Source organism: Herpailurus yagouaroundi, unplaced genomic scaffold (genome assembly GCF_014898765.1).
Source record: "Herpailurus yagouaroundi ecotype Mexico unplaced genomic scaffold, PumYag 162, whole genome shotgun sequence".
Taxonomy (NCBI): Eukaryota; Metazoa; Chordata; class Mammalia; order Carnivora; family Felidae; genus Herpailurus; species Herpailurus yagouaroundi.
In genome coordinates this window covers 10,607,341-10,631,672 of record NW_024412403.1, presented here as the reverse complement: position 1 = coordinate 10,631,672, position 24,332 = coordinate 10,607,341, and the positions used below count along the sequence as shown (strand labels likewise).

The following is a 24,332-nucleotide window of genomic DNA, read 5'->3' as shown; positions in this document are numbered from 1 at the left end:
CCCCCCCCCCCCGCCAAGCTGGTCCAGGGAACATCCTGGGGATTTGAGCGAGACAGGGGGGTGACTCCTCCCTTCAATGTGCTTCTAACTTTCCCTGGGCTAGAAATGAACACACCAAATATACTGGAACTGTGTTTAGACTAAGTATCCACGAGCGCCGAGTGACGAGTGACGGCCTTGTTTTGGCGACAGCTACCTGGTGGTCTTTTTCTTAATCTTTCAACTCTTCAATGTATGCAGGACGGCTGTAAGTTGCCAGAGGTCTGCCCTACAGACAGGTGGGTGTAGACCACTTCCCTGCCGCCATCACTGAGCTGAGTCGGTGACTCACCATGGCTGTGCTCAGGCTGATCTGTAAGGTGAACCCAGAACGCGACTCCTGCTCTGCCGTCTACGGAACGACTTTGAAGAAGAGCAGGAAAGGGTTAATGAGGAACCTGTTGTTCCTTTCCAGTTCAAGCCTCTGGGTGCCCCCAAGGATGGGGGTGTTAAAGCAGATGCCATAATCCTTCTCTCCGCCAGAGAAACAACATGGCACCAGGGAAACGTGACCGCCAGTCTGCCTGTTAAGAACCTCTATTATAAATCTGCTTTTCCACCCAACTTTCCTGCGGACAAGAGCAAGTCTCTTCATCACCCAGCCTCCTTATCTGGAAGCCTGGAATTAAAGGACTAAGATGGATGACTCCGAGGGGGCTCTAAAAGCATTCACGGCAATTATATCTCAGCAATTAGCTACTCAACTCGTTCTGGTTGGGCGACTCCAAGCACAGGCTTTCTCGAACAACCTCATATGACGTTAGGACTTTCAAAGGTTTCTTTCTGTCTTTTTTTCAGCCAGACACCTGGCCTGTGGGAGCCAGTCCCAGGCTCAACTGTCTAACTGGTCTTTGGAGCTCTAGCTTGAACCTGGCATTCTACCCGGCACGCACTGCCCTCCCGGGTGCTGGTGGTCAGCAGGTTTGCACAACATATCCCGAGAATTCACTCTCCCCCTGTCTCCTGCTGTTTCGTCAGTGGCCTTTCGGACAGTTACTAGTGACCTAGGACATCACTGTTCTCGGATCTTCTCCTCTCTCCCCTCAAGCCTTCGCCGAGCCTTTCCTGCTACCTTGCTGACTGGGGCATCACATTCTGGGTCTCGGCCCCTTCCCCCTCATCATCGAAAGGGTGCATCCAGAGGGAGTGGGCCGTCAGACTCCCCTCAAGACCTGCTAGCAAGGAGTCAGTGGCTGCAGCTGGGAAGAGAGCCAGCCTGCTGAACCTTACTCCAGGGTCTCATTTCCCTGCTTCTCTGATGAGATGGGAAATAATGATACTTCTTGGTCCCCTGCCCTTCCCCTGTCATCAGTGGCAAGAGGAATGTAAGGCTGAGATTGCTGCTCATTCCTCTACCTGTGTGTCTGTCCACGCCCCCTCTCCCATGTGTCCTGGGCACATGCCCTCCTACCTTCTACAGGTGGAAAATCACACTGAACCCTGGAGGAAAGTCTGTCGGGGTGCTGCTTCTTCCTAGGTAACGTGTTTCGACTTTCTTAGGGATCCCACAGACACGATGCTTTACCCCAGGAGAATCACCGATGGGGAGAGCGATGCCTTTGGTTGGGAAAAGCTTCGATTCTCTCGCAGGTGGCAGTAGGTAAGCGAGTGACCTCAGGTCTGGTCGTGCGTGGGGCTTCCCTATCCTGGGTCTTTCCAAACCGTGGTCCTGCCTTGGCCCTTCATATGGCATAAAGCTCATGTTTTAGAGGCCAGCCTGGCATTTTGCTATGCCTGCTTTCTAAGGCGAATACCCCTTATTTTGAAACTAGGAGGCAGGCAGTGTGAGTTCTCTGCTCTGCTCCAGCCATACTGGCCACCTTGCTATCACTCCCAAATGTCTGCCTCCCGGCCTTTGCACTTGCTGTTTCTTCTGCCCAGAATGCCCCTTTCCCAGATATCTGTGCACCGCATCCCTCCATCCTTCAAGTCTTTGCTCAAATTTCACCTTGTCCCTGAGACATTCCTAAACACCCTAGTTTAAATTGCAAACTCTCCCGGCCGGCCCAGTCGACCCCTTAGCCCTTTAGCTTTGGTTTTCTCCATGGCACTTATTAACAATTACTTCTGGTCTGCCTGCGCCCACTGGACTGTGAGGTCCACGAGGGTGTGGGGTTTTGCCTCTTTTCTTCAAGCGGGGTCAGAAAACTACTTGTGGAGGAAAAACGTCATAACTGAGCACATCAAGTTTCATGTGGAAATGTCTCATTAGAAGTCAAATTGTCTGGGTGGCTCAGGCCGTTAAGCATCTGACTCTTGATTTCAGCTCAGATCATGATCTCATGGTGTTTGGGCTGAAGCCCTGCGTCAGGCTCCTTGCTGACAGTGCAGAGCCTGGTTGGGATTCTCTCTCTCTCTCTCTCTCTCTCTCTCACACACACACACACACACACACTCTCTGCCCCTCCCCGTTCACACACACACACACACACACACACACCGTCTCTCTCAAAATAAATAAATAAACTTAAAAAAAAAAAAAAGAAGTCAGTGGGGCGCTTGGGTGGCTCAGTCGGTTGGGTGTCCGACTTCAGCTCAGGTCATGAGCACGAGGTTTGCGAGTTCGAGCCCCGCGGCGGGCTCTGTGCTGACAGCTCAGGGCCTGGAGCCTGTGTCCGATTCTTGGTTTCCCTCTCTCTCTGCCCCTCCCCCTGCTCGTGCTCTGTGTCTCTCTCTCTCTCTCTCTAAAAAATGAACATTAAAAAAAAAAAATTAAAAAAAAAAGTCAAATGGTCTGCAAAACTTGTCTTCTCTAATGTTTCTTTCATCATGCCAAAAAATAAAAAAGAATAGATAAAAGGCCCTTGTGCTGAGTTGAGCACAACACCCTCATGTAAAGAAAGAGCTGCTTCGGCTTCCCTTGTTTGTTTTGTTTTGTTTTTTGTAGCATCTTCACACACACGCAGACACACACACAGACACACACACACACACACACACACACACACACACACACACGGTCTGACGGGCGAAGACCCAACTGCTAGAGACGAGTAGAAAAGGAAAGGTATACAAAGCAACAGTACCAGGGAGAGGCAGAGCCAGCCGGGGCCAAAGCCAGATGAAAACTAACAGAGACTCCGGCGGAAGGAAGGCCCACGCGAGGCCTGCCCCCCCGCCCCCAGCCACGCCCCCCAGATTCGCGGGACAGAAAAACAAAACGGAGCACAGGACAGTGGAGTTCTCAGCTCGCTCGCAGGAGCTCTTTGAGACCCGGACCACCCTGAAAGCAGAGTAGTCAAAATCTGTAGTCGCTGGTCGCCATTGGTTACCTCCTGTTTCTGTCTGGTGACTCGGGACCTAATTGTAGCTTAGGGCGGAGAACCCGTCCGCCCGTCCGGTTTCTTTTGCTCTTGACCAGAGGTGGCCGTCTGGGGGGAACGGGGGGAGGAGACCCCGCAGAGGGAGGGGTGCAGGCCGCTCACAAGTTCAAGAGCCTCTCTTCTCTATCAGCCTGTAATTCCAAGGCTTATCCACTGTCCTTGATTAAGGGACTGTCTCCAGAAAAGCCCGTCAGGGAGCCAGTAAAAAGTAACCCGAGAGCGGTTACTTTTACCCCAGGAGTTCCTAACCCCCCTGGGCGGGCTGTGACTGGAAGGGGACTTTGGAGGGTATGTTTTGGTGGCGGCGGTACTGAGAGGGGAGTTTGGGCTCAGGATGCTGCCTGGAGCTTCTGAGCTGCTTCTGGAGTTCTGGTTCTCAGCAGAGCAAGCCCCAGGGCCAGGCCTGCGGACAAGGAGAAGACCATCCCAGGGGTCCACAGATGGCACCTGCCTCACCGAGTTGCCTGGGCATTCCTGTTGTCCACACAGGCCACCCACCTTCCCTGCGGGGGCCATCCACCTCCCCGCCGCACCCCACTACCCTGTGTGACCCGCAGGGTAAACTGAGGGCCCGTATGAGGTTAGACGGTACCTCGGGAACTGCTGGGTGAATGAATAAACGGATGAAAAAAAAAGAGCGAATAAACTCCCCCTTGGTAAGCTAGACTTATCCTGGGATGCGCACTCAGCAGTGTGTACGATGCTCTCTACTCCTCTGTACTTCTGAAGAGGGGAAAGTAAATTCCCTCCATTCCTAAAAGTCCTGGGCCCCCAGGGGGGGTGGGGGTTCCCAGCAGCAGAGAGGGCAGGGAGCACCTGATTTCCACCTCTCTGGCCATAAATGCCAACTGACCTCGGGGCCGTCCTCATGGAAGCGCGAGATCGAGGGGCTGTCAAAGTCTTCTAGAAAATGGCTGAGCAGCCCCTCAGGTGTGTAAAAGGGCCACGGCACCCCGGCCACTCACAATCTCTGAGCCCTGGCTGGTCAGAAAACCAACAGTAACTAGTAGTTGCTTTTTCACGAGCTATTAGCCCCGCCTCATGCCATCCAGAGAAAAAACTTCCAGGTTGTCTGGGGGATGATGACCTCACTGAGGCTTTTATCCAGGCTTTTAAAAGCCTGTGTTGTCAACACACAGCTGAGAAGCAGCGGCCGTCCGTAGGGGAGTAAATCTTCTGACAGTTACCTGAATGGGCAAGGGGGTATTTGCCGGGGATTCCCAAAGAGCCATGACGTGGTGACGAAAACACCAGTCCCACGGCTTGCCAGGTGACGTTGGGAGGGAAAAGCTCAACTTACTCCAACACACAAATGCCCCCCCTATTCACCCTGCTGACCACCTCTGAGCCAGTTATGGAAGGAAGGACCAAACGTGGGCAACCTTCTCCCAGCAAATCTTTCCAGATCTGAAAGGAAGAGGCTTTCTCCTCTTCCTCTGTCTTTACCTTGGGACCCGGCCTATGGAAGGCTGGCTCAGTGACCCCGACTTCCCAGCTCCACTCTGCTCTGAGTGCAATAGGACGCCTGCCTTTTCAACGACTGGTTTTGAACCTTCTCTCCTTTTAACTCCCTGAACAGTCCCTCTCCTGTATGAATACTCCGGGGTGTGAAGGCATCATCTCAGCTCAGAGGGAACGCACTCATAAACTATTGCAGATTATGGTGAGTCTTTCCATAGCCTGTGGGGCGCCCCCCCTCCAACTCCTGCTCTGACTTTTCCCCACCCCCAGCTTTTTTTTTTTTTTTTTTAACTACTTCTGCTTCCTTCATTTTCTTTGCAGCTGCAGCAGAGAGATATAGTAAAGCTACTGTATAGGATTTTGCAAGCAGGGCCTCTGAGAGCTTTCCAAACTCCATACAAGCCGGTTATTCTCTGGCTTGTTTTCTTTGGCTTCAGGTTAGTAACACAGAATGAGTCAAACAGTATTAACTTTCAATAGGGAAGTGGTGTGGTCAACCAAAGCTGTTTGCGGCTAGATTGTGCAGATAGGTAGGGCAGGTAATAAAGAACAGCCCATAATGCTGCAAGGAGGTGAAGGAGGGAGGCAGGCCTCGCTCAGAAACATCTAGCAATTAAGTCAACAGGACTCAAACCATCTTTTCTCGTTGGCTGAGGAATTAACACGAAGGTCTCTGACCGGCCAGCTTCAGGAAGCTGGCCATGCCGGGATTCTGTGGTTTGCACAATTGAGCACTTTGTGGGTATAGGGATGTCTTTTTTTTCCCCCGCCCTCTTCTTTTCTTAAATGATGCCAAAGCCGTGGGAAATCTAGTGAGGCTGACTTACCCTACTTGTGGCATGTCATTCTCGAGTGGACCTTTATTCGTTTCTTTCCCCAGCTCGGGGGAGTGATAGATGCCCCCTCCCTCCCCCAGCTTCCCAGTGCTGGGACTCCCCGGGATGGCGGGCAAGGCCCCGGGCTCTCCTTCCCCGGGCCGGAAGACCATGCCTTGGAAATGTACCTGCTCCTAGCAGACATCAAGTCAGATTCCGAGAAGCCGACAAGGACCCTAAAATCGTCAGATCGTCCCTCTCGCTCTGCAGATAAGGAAAGGGAGTCTCTGGGAGGGGAAAGCGGAGCTCGGTGGAGCCAGCCAGGGCCAGAAGCTGCCTTTCCCAGGCCAGCGGTCTTTCCACTAGGTGGCCGCTCCCTTGCCCAGGGCTCAGGATTCCTTTTACAGTTCAACCGAGCGGCTCCCGAGAAGAGCCCAGCCCTGGAGACTCAAATTTCAGCAGTTTCCAGTTCTTTCTGCCTGCCTATTTATTTTGAGACTGGCTGAATCACCCAAGGAAGAGAACGAGTTTCTCCCAACCTGGTCCTGGCAGCCAGTCGGTGAAGGAACAGGACAGAGAACCGGCCTCCGGAGCCTTGGAAGAGTCTCACCTCTGAGCTGTTGCAGATTTGACTCGTCCTGGGAAACTGGCACGGAGGCCCAACGGTGTAACATGTCACCTCCCTGAAATCTAATCCAGAAATCTCAGGCAAGCAGCATATGTAAAAAGCCATGGGCAAAAAAAAAAAAAAAAAAAAAAAAAAAGGAACAGGGACTCCACCAGGAACTCTCTTCCCAAGCCTTTCACCGAGAGAAACCAGAATTCCAGAATCGTCGAGGAAAGGTGGCATTTGGTTTCGGAAAAGAAATACATCTTTAAAGTAAATGCGGCTCTTTTAACTGTTAGGGTTGCTGCTTTTAGCTTCCAGTGTTTTTCAAGGGTATTTAGTAGTAGGTAAAGAAATTAGGATATTCTTTTTTTTTTTTTTTTAATTTATCTTTGGGACAGAGAGAGAGACAGAGCATGAACGGGGGAGGGGCAGAGAGAGAGGGAGACACAGAATCGGAAACAGGCTCCAGGCTCCGAGCCATCAGCCCAGAGCCCGACGCGGGGCTCGAACTCCCGGACCGCGAGATCGTGACCTGGCTGAAGTCGGACGCTTAACCGACTGCGCCACCCAGGCGCCCCGAAAATAGGATATTCTAGTGGCAAAAGGTAAAATTCCTAACAGTACGGATTGGCAGCTGGGGCTGATTTGAGCATCTCTAGTCCTTTTCTACGCGTTTCTTCCCCTTGATTCTGAAAGGCCTGATGAAACAAAATCTACCCTCAAAAAAAACAATAATTATTTAAGATCCCTGAGATTTTTGCATAGTAGATACAAAACAATAATCAATTTTTGTATTATATTTTTCTATTATTGCACTATAATCTGTTAGATTTCTATTACCTAACTGGTAAGACTGTTTGCCAAGCATCTTGATATATATTATCTCAGTTCATCTGAAATAGTGCTAGGCAGTAGACAGCTCATATGATTATTCCCATCTTACAGATGACCCCGTGGAAGCTTCTAGACGTTGGCAGGCACACAGCAGCATGAGTGCTAACATTCAGTTAAGAAACAACTAAATTTTGATAAAATCTCTATTTGGAAAAGGACCACTTCTCTCCAGGGCAATCCGGTTAACAGGATTTTGCTTCAGCGAGGAATAAATTGTTGAAATCAGTTCAGTATTTGGAATTAATAGTAGATAGGGTGGAAGGTAAAAGAGAAAAAAAGCCCTTATTGAATTGTATGCTGGGGACCCAATCTGCCAGGAGTTTTTAAAAAATAACTTGGCAATGGGGCACATGGGTGGCTCAGTCAGTTAAGCATCCGACTTCGGCTCAGGTCAGGATCTCACGGCTCGTGGGTTTGAGCCCCACGTCGGGCTCTGTGCTGACAGCTCGGAGCCTGGAGCCTGCTTCGGACTCTGTGTGTCCCTCTCTCTCTGCCCCTCCCCTGCTCACACTCTGTCTCTCTCTGTCTCTCTCTCTCTATCTCAAAAAAAAAAAAAAAAAAAAGAATAAGCATTATAAAAAGAAAATTTAAAAATAAAAACTAACTTGGCAATGGCACATATTTGGTCCCCACTTGGTCAGAATTCCAGTAGTTTCCCTTGGTAAAGGCTAAAGGATGAGGGAAAGGGACCTGTGTCCAGGGCATGTGCTAATATTTAAGGAGCTCCTCTGTGCCAGGCTGTGCTATCATCAATCTGCACAAGACCTCCCTCTCATAGGGATATCACCCTCCTGGTTTTACACCAGAGAGGGCTGAGCTTGGGGAGGCTAATCTGATCATGGAGGAGAGGCGGGGTTGAAGGAAGCCGCCAACTCTCTAGCTGCCAACCCCCACTCTAGCCTGCCTCTCAGGCACACTCCTTTCACCTTCACACCCTCCAGCAAGGCAGGTGTCGCTAAGCCCATTCTTCAGATGGGGAAACTGATGTGCCACTGGTCAGTGGCAGGGATGACACCTGAAGCCGGGCTGGTCCAGCTGCAAATGCCTCTCTCACTCCCTCCGGCTCAGAGCTCTCTGCTCCGTTTCTGAAACCCGGGGTTATGCCCTGTTGGCAATGCTGGAGACAAACAAAAAGCTGTGACTGTGTGCAGTTTTCTGTAGCTCTTTAAAGTGAATGAATTGGAAATATCACAAAGCCACTTCAAAGCTAAGTAAAAATAAGGTGATCCCGGGAACAAATCCAAAAGGGGCCATAAATGCAATACCGTCCTTAAGGATTTACTTATTTCAAAATATTTACATTTTATCTCAAATGACCAGAAGACTGACTTCTGGGCCACGGTGAACAAAAACAAAAACAAAACCAACCAAACACATAGATCAAGTGTTCGACATTTCGGTAAATGAAAGAATACCGAGAGACTTCCATAACGGTCTCAGCTTTACTGAATACTGGCTTTAATGGAACCTGAGTATATGTAGATCATGGAAGTAACAAACTACTGTACTACCATTAACTTACTTTATAGGGGTCCAGGGAGTTGGCAGATTAATTCAGTCGTGTTCCTTAAAAAAAAAAAAAAAAAGAAAGAAAAAGAAAAGAAAAAGAAAAAGAAGGCAAAGAGAAAAGAACTTTGCTTTGGGTACCTAAATGATTTGTTTTTAGCTTATCCCTTCTTTTTTTTTTTTTTTTTTTTTAATTTTTTTTCAACGTTTTTTATTTATTTTTGGGACAGAGAGAGGCAGAGCATGAACGGGGGAGGGGCAGAGAGAGAGGGAGACACAGAATCGGAAACAGGCTCCAGGCTCCGAGCCATCAGCCCAGAGCCCGACGCGGGGCTCGAACTCATGGACCGCGAGATCGTGACCTGGCTGAAGTCGGACGCTTAACCGACTGCGCCACCCAGGCGCCCCAAGTTTATCCCTTCTTTATTGTCAACTTTTCATGGCAAAAACCCTTGAAGACAGCTCAATTATCAAGGACAAGCACACTGGAAGAACAGAACACGAAAATTTCAAGTGAGCCCAAATGAACTTAAATACAGATCTAGGGCGAGGGGGTGGCTTTTACTTATTTCAGCTGAACTTCTGGGTTTTGCTTTGTTTGTTTTTTTTCTCTGTGGTGATGGAGTTCTAGGAGGCCCATTGGATCTAATTCTTACTTGAGGACTTTCTTGGCTACCTCGCTTACAGGAAAAAAACCCAAGCCTTCGGGAAAACTTGAGCAGAGTTTTGTTTGTTTGCTTTCTTTTCTTTTTTCAATAAATGTTTTTCTTTACTTATTTTTTTGAGAGAGAGAGAAAGAGTGAGTGAGCAGGCAAGGGGCAGAGAGAAAGGGGGACAGAGGATCCTACGCAGGCTCTGTGCTGACATCAGAGAGCTCGGTGTGGGGCTCGAACTCATGAACCCTGAGATCCTGACCTGAGCTGAAGTTGGACGCTTCACTGACTGAGCCACACAGGCGTCCCTGTTAGTTTGTTTTCAAAACGAAAAGCGGAAGTGGCTGGTGTAAGAAAAAATTCTAGATCCGTCCCACAGTCAAGAAGCCGATCTGATAATGCGTGCGGCACGGCCAAACCCAGTCCATCCACAGGCACAGGTCCACGTGCCGGCCTTGGCAGTGGCATTCACGGAGCTGGGGCCCACCTGTTGCTGTAGCACCCGAGGTTACCAATGCCCCAGCTCAGGTCCCCTCACAGGGCAACTGGATGCTACCCACGGACCTCGGCTGAGCTACTCCCCTCAGGCCACAGGGTCCGTGGGATGCTAACTGCCCCACCACGCGCACCCGGAAAAGTCTCCAAGTCTGTAGGGTGGGAGCACCAGGTCATTGAAATGTGCCACTGAATGTCTTTGGGGGGAAATGAAGAAAAGCCCTACAAACAGATACCAAAATATCAAAAAAACGCCAAAAACCAAAAAACCAAAACAAGTCTAGAAAGACACGATGGTTTAGGGTGGCTGAGCAGGTTTCCTACGCCTGCAAAGCTTGCCTGTGGCTGGCGGGTCCAGGTACCCCGGGAGGACAGCTGCCTTCCTCTGGGGCAAGAATTCAGATTCCAGGGGCCTCTGGCGCACTTTGTCAGTTTTCTAGAACAGTACGGAAGAGCGTGTCCTACAGCCCTGTCATGCCTATATTGAAAAGAGCCCACACGTTAGATCTCAGCACCGACTTGCGATGTTACTCAGACAGGATTTTTCCCCTGGAATTTTTCACAAAGTTCAACATTTGGGAGCAAGAGGGACTTGGGAGCAACATTTTACCCAAGAGGGACTTAGGAACAGTGCCTGGAGTGTTTCAAGGGTCCATAAAAATGCCAGAAAAGAAATTTTGTTGGGGCTAAATACAAAAGGAAAACTGAAAAAAAAAATCAAAATTTATAAATGTTTAATTAAATGTCTTAAAAAATGCAGCATGATGGCGACTTCATGAATTTTTAAACTGAGGATTCTCAAATTTTTTTTTTTTTTTTTTTTTTTTGGCTTAGAGTTTTCTCATAGCCAAAGAACTCTAAGACCAAATGCAAATAATTGCTCTGTCTTCTGAACACTTATTGTGGGCCCTACACGTTCCACAGAGGCTGTCTTATCCAGCCTCCCAGCCATGTGAGGTTAATAAAGCCACTGTCCTTGTTTTATGGAGGCTCAGCCTCCCCTCCCTCCCCGGTATGGTCACCCACACAGTTAGCAAGTGAGGATATGGGGATCTCAGCCCCTGACTGCACTCACCTTGTTCATGGCGGTGAAATCGGGGCTGAAGGTAATAAAACAAGTTACTCACAGCCAGATAATTTCAAAAATAAATGACAAAATGGGGCGCCTGGGTGGCTCAGTCGGTTAAGCGTCTGACTTCGGCTCAGGTCATGAGCTCGAAATTCGTGGGTTCGAGCCCCGCGTCGGGCTCTGTGTTGACAGCTTGGAGCCTGGAACCTGCTTTGCATTGCGTGTCTCCCTCTCTCTCTGTCCCTCCCCCGCTCGTGCTCTGTCCCGGTCTCAAAACTAAATAAACAATAACAATTAAAAAAAAAAAATGATGAAAGCTCTTTCAAAAATTTACAGAAGAAAAAAAACCCACAATGGTATCCAACATATCACACATGTGGGTGCATGTGGATATGTCCGATGTCACACAGGACGGAGTCTCCTTCCCCCAGGGAAGGGGGCCCAGAGACTCGGCCTCGAAGGGGCCTTGCTTGTGTGGAACTTAGGGCTCTGTTTTTCGGACAATATTTTGTTACCCCTTCCAAGTGGGAGCTAATTTAGAGATTATCTCATCCCATCGTCTGGTTGGTCAGAAGAGGAAAGTGAGGAAGAAAGTACTTGAGATAATTGCTTGAGGTCACATCCACTGGCCTGATGGCGTCATCGTGAAACCCAGGTCCCCCGTTCAGGACCCAGAGACCTTTCTACATGTTTTAAGATTAAGAAATGGCAGCCCCGAGAGAGACAGATTCTTTTTTCTCCTTTTAGCACTTCATATAGTAAATTCTAACAAGGGCTGTGATATATTAGCTTAGATCTTGACCTCACCGGGGTGAAACTCAAGACCGTGCTTCGGTTTACAATGGCCTCGATGGAAAGAGAAATCCAAGGTGATGGTCTAAATTTCACTGCCTGCTTCCTCTCTCCTCTTTCTCCTCCATCAGACTGTGAAGGTGCCCAGATTCTTTCCTGGCATTCTCACTGGTACCTGGAAGGGATTTTTGCCCCTTCCTTTCTACAGCAATGTAAATACCATCTAAAAAATCTTAGTAACCTTGATATAAAATAGAGCTAGTTACCAAGAGGCCATAGGCCTCCCCGGGTCTTGGTGAGCACCGAGGAGGGGTTATCCCTGTTTCCAGGGACAGAAGCATACTTCTCCCAGGATCTTCCTCTATTCCCATTTGTCCAAGGGACCCTTTTGGACCTGGGCCTGAATTAAGTCCATCAAAAACTCAAGGGTCAGGGAAATCTTTATATAAAAGTCTTCTTAATCTTGTTTCATACCACTAAAAATAACAAGCAGAAAGAGGTTCTAAAATTCATTGGAAACACTTAGGCACATTATTAATAATCCTTGAAAAACTGCCATTGCTAAGTCTTGGGGGCTGTTGGGGAACTTAGCACATGAGAATTACAGTACCAGAGAAAGTCACCCCAGAATGTCCATCGTAGCACCGAAATGCCTCTCAGAGTGGGGGGGAGGGATATAAGGCAGTAGAACATTTCCTCTTCTTTGACCCTCAGCCTGTCTCTTACTTTATATCTGAGTGGGAGGGAAGAATATAGCATTATTTCCTTTTTCTTTTGTGGAGCCAGATTTCATCTAGAAAAAAAACCTGAGGTCCAAATCTGATATTTGAAAAATCCAGAGGATTAAGTAGATCACTGTTCGTTAACTGGAAGAAATGCTTAAGCAGTTCTGAGCAAACAAAGCGACTGTAGACGGATAAGTGCAATCCTGAGCTCACAGACCTGTAAAACTGCCTGGCCTTCCACTAACCATTTGGTGGCAAATGACACAAATTTTCATCTTTCCAGAGGGCTGCACCCGTATATCTGGACCTTCCAGGAAGCTCTTTGCCAAAGGTGGGGGGGAGGGGGCGCAAGACTTGGACTGTTCAAGTGATCATTTTGTTACATTAAAACAATTCTGTTTTCATGTTTCTTTATTTTTGAGACAGAGAGAGAGAGAGAGAGAGAGAGAGAGAGAGAGCAGAGCATGAGCGGGCGACAGAAGGAGGGACAGAATCTGAAGCAGGCTGCAGGCTCTGAGCTGGCAGCACAGAGCCCGATGCAGGGCTCGATCTCACGAACTGGGAGAGCCTGACCTGAGCTGAAGTCAAATGCTAAACCGACTGAGCTAGCTACCCAGGCACTCCTCATTTTGTTACCTGATTCATCTTTCCTGCATGCCAACACTGGAGGTCCCTGCTTCACGTCCGTCCCCAAGCAGACCCTGGTGACAGACATGGAACCAACCATCGGTACCTGTGACCACATGGCCGTTCACCGGGTCCCGCCCTGTGCCCCAGGCCATATTGCATTACAACCTCATCCAAGGGCGAATGCGGGTTCCCTTCCTGTCCAATGACTGCCAAGGCTATGAGGCTCGGCTTTCTTGAAGACGGCTGTATTTGAACCAGAGTCGGATTGATACACTCTCCTAATAAAAAATTTCTGAAGCAGAAATTTCAATGCCATGAAGCGCAAGGAGGGGTTGGCGCAGTTCTTCAAAACAGACCGTGGCGGCTGCGCATGGCCGCGTCTGGGCTGTTTCGTTTCAGTTCTCGCTTACTGACCCTGTGACCTTGAGCGAGGGATGTCTCTTCTCTTTGCTTCCACTTCCTCACCTGTTCTCGCAAAGATTAGATCAGTTGATGTACGGGAAGCCCTTTGAATGGTGTTGGGCAGACAATCAGCACTAAGTGTTAGCTATTATTGTTATTAAGTGTCTTTATGATTGAGAGAAAACAGTAGTTAAGGAAACCCTGTGCCTTAGTCGCAAGAGCAATCCGCAAACACTTCTGCTCATCCCACACTCTTCCAAGGAGACTCCATCTCAAATATGTTTAGGCTCGTTATCGCCACCGTGTACCGGTACCTTCCACGCATTCCTGTTTTTCCCTCCAGACACACTCTCCATGTTGAAGGATCTTGTTTCTTCTGTCTATTGGAGATCTGCTACTTACATTCAAAATCACAGAAGGAAATGTATTTGTGTGATGTGACCTCCACAGAGTCCTTAGCAAAGCAATGGAGCGATGAAGAGTTAGGCCCTTCGGTGGACCTATTTTAACTACGATTCCCTGTTTTAAGAAAGTGAGCCGGCAAGAAGGCTGGTGCCCCAGAAAATGGCATTTTCCGAAGTTTTTCAGGAACGGCTCCACCTCGCTCCCTGTTATTGTGAATTCCAAGCCAGCCCAGCAGTTACTGTGAAGGACTCCTTTAACCTGAGGGCAGGTGTTGTCCCAGAGATGGCCAATATTTGTTTTATTAATCTTTTCAATTTTTAATTAGGTTGCTCAATGTTCCAGAAGTTAACAGCTATCTGGCCAGACAGGTAATGGCTTGTGACATCAGAAGGACTCTCCAGTCCGCAGCCCTGGGATCCCCACCCCCTGCCCGTCGGGTCACTTAGGGTCCCGGCTGCTAACTCTCCTCGATCTCTCCTTAGCAAAATGTCTTCCTCCAGGGCCCTGGGCCGCCACACAAATTATTTAGTCAAACAGCTGCAGAGAATGTGCTTCGGTATCTCAGTATTATCATATCACAGATCCATGGGCTCGAGCTAGGAGTTTTCATTAGATCCCCTCAAATATAAAAAATACATGAAAAACAACTCTCGAGTACTGTTTTCCTGAAAAAGCCGGTCGCCCTGTCTCTCCCGCGTAACGAGAAGACTTTTTCCTTCAATGTGTTAACAAGCCACAAAGTGTGGTTCTGTCTCCGTCCTGGAAATGTACCGTCATTTGCATAACAAGCCACCCAGGATTGTGGCATCTGTGTACTAGCTGCATATTGCTGCTTGCAAGAACCGATCCCCACAGAGAAAATGCCTGCGGACAGTGCTCTTTCTCCATAATAAATTTAATTTTTCATCAACTGGTAATTTCTCTCTTAGTCTGACATGAAAAATAAATCTCACGGAGTGTGGACAAAAAAAAAAAAAAACAACAAGTTTTGACTCACTAAGTGGCAGGTCAGTTACTGCAAAAGAGCAAAGTAACCATCTGAGGTGAAAACGGTTCTCAGTTCTCTCCGGAATACACTTTTTGCTGTACCTTCACCACCGAAACCCAGGAAAGTGGGGTGGGAAGGACCAAGTTATCCCTTTGGCCTAGAAAAGTCAGCTGTGGCGTGCTCTCTAATTCAGAATCCTTTTCTTTCTTTTCTTAACGTTTATTTATTTTGAGAGAGAGAATGCATGAGCCGAGGAGGGAGGGGCAGAGAGAGAGGGAGACAGAATCCCAAGCGGGCTCCACGCTGTCTGCACAGAGCCTGACACGGGGCTTGACCTCACGAACCGTGAGATCGAGGCCCGAGCCGAAATCAAGAGTGTGACGCTTAACCGACTCAGCCACCCAGATGCCCCCCCTGTTCTTTCCTTAGTCACCTGAGTGTCAGGTTGAGTGAGATAAGCTTTTCTTCTGGTTCTTTGCATGAGTGTTTCAAGTTAAAGGCCTCCATGCCTGCAATGAAGCACCACCATTTGCCCCTTTCAGACCATCTTACAGCTGGGATGAACGCGAGAAGCCCGATGAGCTATCGCCTCATTTAAAACACGAGGGTGAGAAGCCAGCTCAGAGACTTTGGCATAGGTGGTGGACAGATGGCCCAGGGAGATGAAGAGGTGAATGGGCAGGTGGACAGCAGAACAGGATGAGGTACCAGGAGCCCCTCGTTCTCCTCCTGCCTTATTACCAACTACTTTTTCTCAACCAAGGCAAATCATTTCATTTCTCTGGGACTTTCCCTTCTCTCTGAGGCCACGAGGCCCGGAGGCTCTCTCCTCAGCTCCCCCGCTCTTTGATGCCATGAAACGATAGAACTTTTCAAAACGATTGTACTTGTCAATGCCAGGGCCACTTTGCCATAACTACATACTGGAATATCATTCAGCCTTAATAAGGAAGGAAATGCTGCCATTTGCAACAACATGGATGAACACTGAGGATATCATGCTACGGGAAATAAGTCAGACAGAGAAAGACAAATACGGGATGATCTCACATGTAAAATCCAAAAAAAAAAAAAAAAGAGAGAGAGAAGAACTCATGGAAACAGAGAGCCGATCAGTGGGGGCAGGGGCAGGGGCAGGGGATGGGGGTAGAATGAGTGCAGGGAAGTAGGCAAAGATGGTGAAGGGGTACAAGCTTCCGGTTGTAAGATGAACGGGTCCTGTGGATGTAACGTATAGCATGACGACTATGGTTGACAATACTGTGTCGTATAGTTGAAAGTTGCCAGGCCAACAGATCGTAAAAGTTCTCAGCATGCACACACGCACGCACACACTATTTGAGTGGATGGATCTGTTAACTCATCTTGCCGTGGTAATCGTTTTGCAATATACACGTACATCGAATCATCATGTTGCAAACCTGAAACTTACACAATGCTATAGGTCAATGGCATCTCAATAAAGCTGGGGGAAAAAAAAAAAACCCAACTCTGTTCACTTTCTCGTTAAAAACAAAACGGCTGCGAGCAGAACTTCATCAAAAAGTAGTTCCCACCTTGAATCGAGATGTTCACATAACGAGGAAAACAGCATACTAATATTAGCAGTGAGGGGCCCCACCCTTGCTTCCTGGGTGAATAGAAAAGTCAGCATTACTCAAGCCCCTCTGGGAGTCTGTGTGCATTTAATTCTCCTTCTAGAAGACCTTTGTGAGATGCGAGACTGTCTACTTGGGACTGTAACACCTCTCTATAGCACGCTTAGCACCTCCCATTTAATTTTTCCTAAGACCCCAAATTCCATTTGGCAGGAGAGACACCATAAAAATGGATGCCTCTGGAGCAAATCCCTTCTGTCTGTTCAGAGAGCCCTTCTCAATCGTGACCGCTTTCTGGAGTTATAAAACAGCAGGGGAGTCAACTGTATACACAGGCAGGCCCTTACAATACCATATTTTCCCCTCCGGCTGCCAATTCTTAACAGTCAGAGCGACCAGCATTTGTTTTTCTCAAGTTCAGCCACCTGGATGCTTCTTTGAATGTTACAGGAAATACAAGCAGTGGGGCAAAAACCTGCCCTTTTTTTCTGCATGAGAGAATAACAGAGGTAGAGGTATATCAAGGGGTCACCTGGTTATAAAGCTTCTTCCTCCAGGCAGGTCCGCGTTTGAACGGTCTGAGTCGAAACTACTGTTTCTATTTTTAAAGACAGAGATTCTACAACCACCGAGTGAGCCTCTCTCACGACTTCGCGACCCCCAGAGTCATTTTCCTGACACCTCACAGCCGCCTGCAGGCCCCCTGCCCCCCAACCCTGGGCTTTGCTCGACTCTAAGCCTGCTTCCTCTTTGGTCCTCTACAGAGAGCCAAGGCGCCTGCTGGGTGTTTCTGTTCCGTTATTAATATGACAGGGTCACTATGAGTCTTCAGTTTGCCACGCCTACTTTGGAAACCTACAAAGCTGGGTTTGGCTGTCACTGTGTGGTCCTGTGCCTGTGGCCTGGCTGTTCAAACACAGACTGGAATCAGGGGGATGCCACCAAAGTCCCAGAGTTTCCTGAGTCTGGGCATGACCCGACAGATGGTCTCCGTGACTTCAAGAGAAAAAGCGGAGAGGCGGTAACCGAGGTCAGAGATAAAGAGGGAGTCACACGGAGCAGGCGGGCTGCACCCAGGCGCTCCTCGTGAATGGAATGCCACATCCTGGGGGGCTCTTCCTGGCGGGTGTGGTTTCCCCGTGGGGGTTCTTCCCTCTCTGGGGCACTGAGAAAGCTGAGGCAGCACATGGGATGGTTCTATGGGATCAAGACACTATGAGGCACGACGTGGGGTGAGCACGGGGTGACCCGTAGAGTCACGCCTGGGGGCGGCCTTACAGCCCCATGAGCACCCCCACCACGAGAAAGGCCCCTGGCGGACAGCCCCGCCGAACGGCAAGCCGCAGAGGCGGGCAGGGAGCCCCTCCTGCGGATGGACAACGTCTCCCAAGTCCATCCTCTGTGCCAGGCACAAAGCGTTGTCTCTTCCTGTCTCATAAAAGCGGCCCTCGCTATTATCTCCATTTTGCAGATGAGGAAACTGAGGTCCGGGGAGGTTCCGTAACTTGCTGAAGGCTTAAGCGCGTGAACCAGAACTCCACTTGTCTCCCCCCACCCCCAACACCCCCAGAGCCCAAATTCTTAACCAGTCCGTTTTACGACCTCGCCTCCCCGCGTCTCAACCTCCGGGCGTAAGCCCTGTTTGGGAATCTCTCCCACCAGAAGAGACAATAATCATTTTCCACCCCGGGGACCTGATACGGTTTGGAGGCATGCGGATGATGGGTAGAGCCCAGCCTCCGGCCCGGGGAAGGGTGTGGTTCTGGAAAAGAGTGTTACTCTTGTGTTTACTCAAAGATAGTCATTAAGTCACCGTGAAAACATCTTCCTGCAGACTAAACAACCCCACCGCTTTTTAAAACAGCTTTCCTCACAGGAGCTATTTCTTTTTCTTTCTTTCTTTTTTTTTTTTTTTTGGTACCGTCTTTCTATAGTTACTGGTTTTCCCCCAGGAATTCTTCTGCCCTCCCATTCTCTATTTTAATCAATCCTGTAATAAGATTCTGATCTATGCCACGGAAAAGACATGGTCATTTTCATAGTTTTCATCTCTGGCCTTAACAAATGAATAAAAGGCCAGCATGGATAGTAATCACTACCTGTGGTCCACTCTGACCCTCAGGCATTTTTTTTGGGGGGGGAGGGGCCACCCCTGCGGCTGGCCATTCTTCCATTTACTGTTCGTTTCTGATACTGTTGAACTTCACCGTGTATTTGAGGGACTAGTCCTTAGTTTCATGCAGCCCCGACATGCTTCCAACACACATTTGACTCAGGCTGATTTGCTTCTGCCTTCTAAGAGAATGCTTTAAAAGGAGCCCAGTGCTCAGAGACAAACTTTGACGACTGTCAACGATAAAATTCTCTCTCCCTGCAGGAGCCTCCTATCCCTCTCTGACACAAGTTTTAGCCGCATTTGAGCAACGTCAGTCAAACCCAAGGATTCTGAGATACCGTCCCTGGTGCCTCAGTGTCCCAGCCCAGAGGTTTGCCAGCCCCGAGGGGGGGGGCCCACTTACTTCGAGGTTCCCGGGGTCCATCCACTGTGATTTTGATGGCTCTGTGGTACGTGGCAACTTGTGGTGGGTTCGTGAAGACCGTGATTGTCAAAGTGAAGCTTTTCCCTGTTGGAACACAAAAGAGAACACACAAAACAATGAGGTGATGGCCTGGATATATCCGCTGGGTAGTTGACCATTAATGTATGCTTTCCAGCCATCAAACTGGAAAGGTGGCACTTCTTGGGCACAAGTTGGTGGTTTTTCCAACACTCCCTTGCGTTTGGCTTTGCTTAAATTCCAGAATGCACACCTTTGGTATTTGTGTAAGATGTTAACACTTCGCATAGTTACACGGCTTCCGTTTAATCATCAATAAAACAACACAGGATCAAGAGAGATTCAGCTTTGTTTTCTTTCAAGCCAAGACTCCAGGGAACATGGGATCGGATTGGCTGCTATCCACTCCCCCAGAGCTGGTCCCCAAGGAGTGAAAGAAACTGTATCCATCTTTCCTTTTTTTTTTTTTTTTTCCAATATATGAAGTTTATTGTCAAATTGGTTTCCATACAACACCCAGGGCTTCATCTTTTCCTTGTAACATTGCTTGCCCCTTCAAGGATTGGGAAAGACGGAGTACCTGAGTTTGGGAATAGGCTAAATTCAAATTATTCTCTCTGTATTTCAAAGACACTAATTGCTGGTGGACTTTAAATATTATTATTATTTAAAAAATTTTCTTAACGTTTATTCTTTTTTTTTTTTTGAGTGAGAGAGAGAGAGAGAGAGAGAGAGAGAGAGACAGACAGACAGAGTGTGAGCAGGGGAGGGGCAGAGAGAGAGGGACACACAGAGTCCGAAGCAGGCTCCAGGCCCTGAGCTGTCAGCACAGAGCCCGACACGGGGCTCGAACTCACAAACCGTGAGATCGTGACCTGAGCCGAAGTCGGACGCTTAACTGACTGAGCCACCAGGCACCCCTAAATATTATTTTTAAATGCTAGATGCCATTTGGGTACTCATGGGATTGGCCAGACAAAATTTACAGTCAACAAACTGACTTCACAATATGTAACTGACAGACTGAGGTTCAATAAGGACTAGAGACATGTACACGCACGGGGATCTCCACCCAAACACTTCACATACATGCATGGGACTCAAGCACCTTTTTATAACATATGTCTACCGCCATGGTTTTAGTAACTTTTAAAAACTGTTTTAAAATATATATATAACTCAGAATACAGTGACTAACATATAAATACATAAATAACTAACAGAACAGAAATATACCGACAATTAATATTAATAATATAAGTATTAATATGCACATATATTGATCATTGAAAACATTTTTTGGCTAGGTGGTTCAAAGGACGAACTCTTGGTTTGAACTTGGGCTAGCTGACCTTTGGCAGGGCCCCAGACCCCCCTGTGCCTCAGTGCCCTTACCTGGAAAATGGGTACATATAACATTTTCTACCTTATAGGGTTTGGAGGAGGTTAAATGAGTTCATAGGAGTAAAATCATTAAAAAGGTATCTGGAGCATGATATTTGAAGGTGTGCGCATGTGTGTGTGTGTGTGTGTGTGTGTGTGTGTGTGTGTGCGTGTGTGTGTGCGTGTGTGTGTGTTGTGCTGGCTTTTATTATTTTCCTTTTCTGTTTCTCAGAGTTCCCCAACAGGATCCTAAGGTTTGACTAAGCATGATATTTGGACCACCCACATCACTGCAGTGGGTCTCTATTTAACAGTTTCTCCTCTTAGTCATGTATCATGAAATGAAACCTAGAAGAAATGAAAGGCCCACCCATCCCCCTATCTGTTCCCAACCCACGTTAAGACTCAAATTGTCTTCCTCCCCCAAGTTAGAAAGAACAGAGTATCTTCAACTGTCATGCACGTTTTCACACCAAGGAAAGCTACAAAAAAGCTCAATAAAAACACAGGTGACCCTTGAACAACACAGGTGTTAGGGGCAGCGACCCCTGCCCTGTTGAAAATCCATGTATAACCTTTGACTCCCCAAAAACTACCGATAGCCTACTGCCTATCTGAAGACTCACCGATAACGTAAACAGTCGATTAACACGAATTTTGTATTTCAGGTATACTACACACTGTGTTCTTATCATAAAGGAAGCTAGAGAAAAGGAAATATTCTTCTTCTTCTTCTTATTAATGTTTATTTATTTTTGAGAGGGAGAGAGAACACAGGGGACCGGGGAGGGGCAGAGAGAGGGGGGAACAGAGGATCTGAAGCGGGCTCCGTGCTGACAGCAGAGAGCTTGATGTGGGGCTTGAACCCACGAACCGTGAGATCATGACCTGAGCGGAAGTCAGACGCTTAACCGACTAGGCCACCCCCGTGCCCCGAAAAGAAAATATTATTAAGAAAATCGTAAGGAAGAGAAAATATGTTTACAGTCCTGTACTGTATTTATCAAAAAAAATCTGCATGTACATGAGCCTGCATGGTTCAACCCATGTTGTCCAAGGGTCTACTGCGTAATCTTTGGCCACAGCAAGCTAGTGATTCCTAATCATGAAAAGTCCCCAGTGAACAATCCCCAAGGATCTGCATTCTGCCTACAGTGAAGCCTTCGATAAGAGGAACAATGACAAGTAACCACTGGATGCTGAAACCGGCTTCGTCCGGCCTGGCTTTGCAACCACAGTCATGGCTGACAGTCCAGGCTGCTCTCTAGGGCGGGGTGCTGAGGGGCCTAGGGCACTGGAGGAGCCCAGGAGGCCCGGCCCACAAATTTATCTTCCCATCAGCTGCTCTTCTCTCCTGGAACCCAGAGAGGATCCCTTTTGGGCTTTAGGGATTTGCCATCTCTAGGACATCGTTCAGATATGGCCAGGCGATACCCCAGATCACTTCTCCCCTTGGCATCTCGCTGAGGTAGGGGCGCGTGCAGGAGGGGCTGCTGGTCAGGCCTGGCGAGGAGGGCACGGCGATGTGGAGGCAGCACCCTGTTCAACTGCCCATCTTGGTCAAGGGAGCAAAGGCAACTATGGCCCAGGTGGCCCGTCCACGTGGTCCTCTGGGCCCTACGGCCATCCACCTTTTGTCAAGAACCTACAAGGTGGGAAGGCGCCTGGGTGGCTCAATCGGTTAAGCGCCGGACTTCAGTTCAGGTCTTGATCTCCTGGTTCGTGGGTTCGGGCCCTGCGTCGGGCTCTGTGCTGACAGCTCAGAGCCTGGAGCCTGCTTCAAGTTCTGTGTCCCCTCTCTCTCTGCCCCTCCCCTGCTCATACTCTGTCTCTCTCAAAAATAAATAAACATTACGAAAAAAAAAGACCCTACAAGAGGTATGGACCGTATTAAGACTGGATCCCACACCAGCTATTAGGACCTTCTCCCCGATGAGCCCCCACCCCGCGTTATTTCTTGCTCACTCTTCTCTCCCCCAACTGGACTCATGGCCACGGGATTTCCACTCTAGGGTCTGTCTTCCTCCAGCCCCCTGGCCAGCCTGTCAAGGCTTCCTTGCTTTGCCCCTCCCCGCCACCCCCCCCTCCCCCCACCACCCGCTGCTATGTTCCTGGCTTCAAAGTCGGGCTCGTGTTTCAGGCAACCTCCCCACATCTGCCTCCAAAAGCGGTCTTCGACTTTGATGGGGACTGAACGGGTTTGTGGCTGTAAAAGCCCAAGGAGAGGGATGGTGGTCCAAGACCACCATGCCTTTCTCAGAGGAAGGTGGCAAAGGATGAGGTGGCAGCAGGTGGCTTCAGGGTAGAGGGGGACTGAAATGGATTAAAAACAAAAAAAAAGACCTTGAGGACACAAGCAGTGAGTAATGACGTGGCCCCAGGGACCCAGCAGGTCTGGGCGCATGAGGGGCCGGGCTGCTCTTCCTTCCAGAGGCTTAGATACGAGTTCATGTAACAAACGATGTGACCTCTCTGGATCTCAGTCTCCTGAGCTGCAAAACAGGGAGCCCGGGGGGCGTGGGATACCCACAAGGTCACTTTCAACTCACGGTATCTTCTGAGGACGCAGCCCGCCCGGCGCCCATGTTCACGTGCATGTATGTGCCTACATGTAGCTGTGCCCCCGTGCGCCTCCCCCATCGCCTGTAGCGTCAGCATTTCAGAGTCCGTGAAAATACTGTATTACTTTTCTAGAGCTGCTGTAACAAATTTCCACAAACCGACGGTTGTGGGGGGGGGGGAGGCTTAAAACAACTGAAATTTATTGTCTCATAGTGCTAGAGGCCAGAAATCCAATTATCAAGGTGTCGGCAGGGCCGTGCTCTCTCTGAAGGCTCTGGGGTAGAATCCTTCCTTCCTTGTCCCTGCTTCTGGTGCTCGCAGGCAAGCCTGGGCTTTCCTTGGTGTCCAAGTTCATCATTCAGCTTCTGCCTCTGCTGTCACATGGACTTTGTTCCCCTGTGTGGCTTCTGTCTCCAAATGCACTTCTCCTTAGAAGGACACCAGTCATTGGAGTTAGGGCCCACCCTCGCCCGAGACGTCCTCACCTTACTTGATTACATCTGCAAAACCCCTATATCTAAGTAAGGTTGCCCTCTGAGGTTCCCCGTGAACATGAGTTTTTAGGGAACATTATACAAGCTAGTTCAAACACCGAATGTCGTCAGAGTTCCGGTCTTGACATTATGACTAACAAGTTCTCTACAGGCACCTGTATATTTTACCCTCTGAAATGGTCCCACTCCCTTGGTAGCCCTAGTGAAGCATCCTATCCCTTTTTTTAAACGTTTATTCATTTTGGAGGGCGGGAGGGGGGGAACGCACGTGCCTACGAGTGGGGGAGGGGTAGAGAGAGAGGGAGAATCCCAAGCAGGCTCCGCACTGTCAGCGCAGAGTCTGACGTGGGGCTTGATGTCACGAACGGTGAGATCACCACCTGAGCCGAAATCAAGAAGTTGGACGCTCAACCGGCTTAGCCACCCAGGTGCCCCATACGATCATCCTAATCTTGATTTCCTAAATGACGACAAAGAATTAGTTTTTAGAATATTGGCATTTTCAGATTTGTGTAGAACTTGCAACCTTTCACGCATTTTCCTCTACACTATTGCATTGGGTCCTCGGAATGGTCTCATGAAGTAAACAAGAGAGATTTTATTGTCCCTCGTCAACAGGTAGCAGAGCCAAGGCTCGGGGAAATTCCGTAACTTGCCCCAAGTCACACAGCCTGTATACACAGCAGAACCCAGATCTCTCAGCTTTACACCCACTGTTCTTCACGTTGTCGTCAGGAAATCCCAAAACCCGATTTGCAATCTCAGTGACAGCAGCACTGGGAATCCAGACTCCTGGCATACCTTCCATGCTCTACCATTGCCCCAGAAAGCGAATGTAGCCCCCGTGACTTCACTATACCCACACTGTGCTCGACAGCTAACCGTGAGCCTGGGTTACAGTTCAGAAGCAGCTTCTTACGGGGCTGAATT

General features: G+C 48.8%; 1 protein-coding gene across 1 annotated transcript in view; it reads right to left on the bottom strand.

Moving 5' to 3' along the window:
* RUNX1 (RUNX family transcription factor 1) overlaps positions 1-24,332 on the bottom strand; it is a gene marked incomplete at its 3' end in the record, with an annotated part of 95,697 nt that overhangs the window by 45,507 nt on the left and 25,858 nt on the right. Inside the window, exon 4 of the mRNA XM_040484973.1 lies at positions 18,925-19,029. Within this exon, the coding sequence (XP_040340907.1) occupies positions 18,925-19,029 (105 nt within the window). The remainder of the gene's footprint in view (positions 1-18,924; positions 19,030-24,332) is intronic.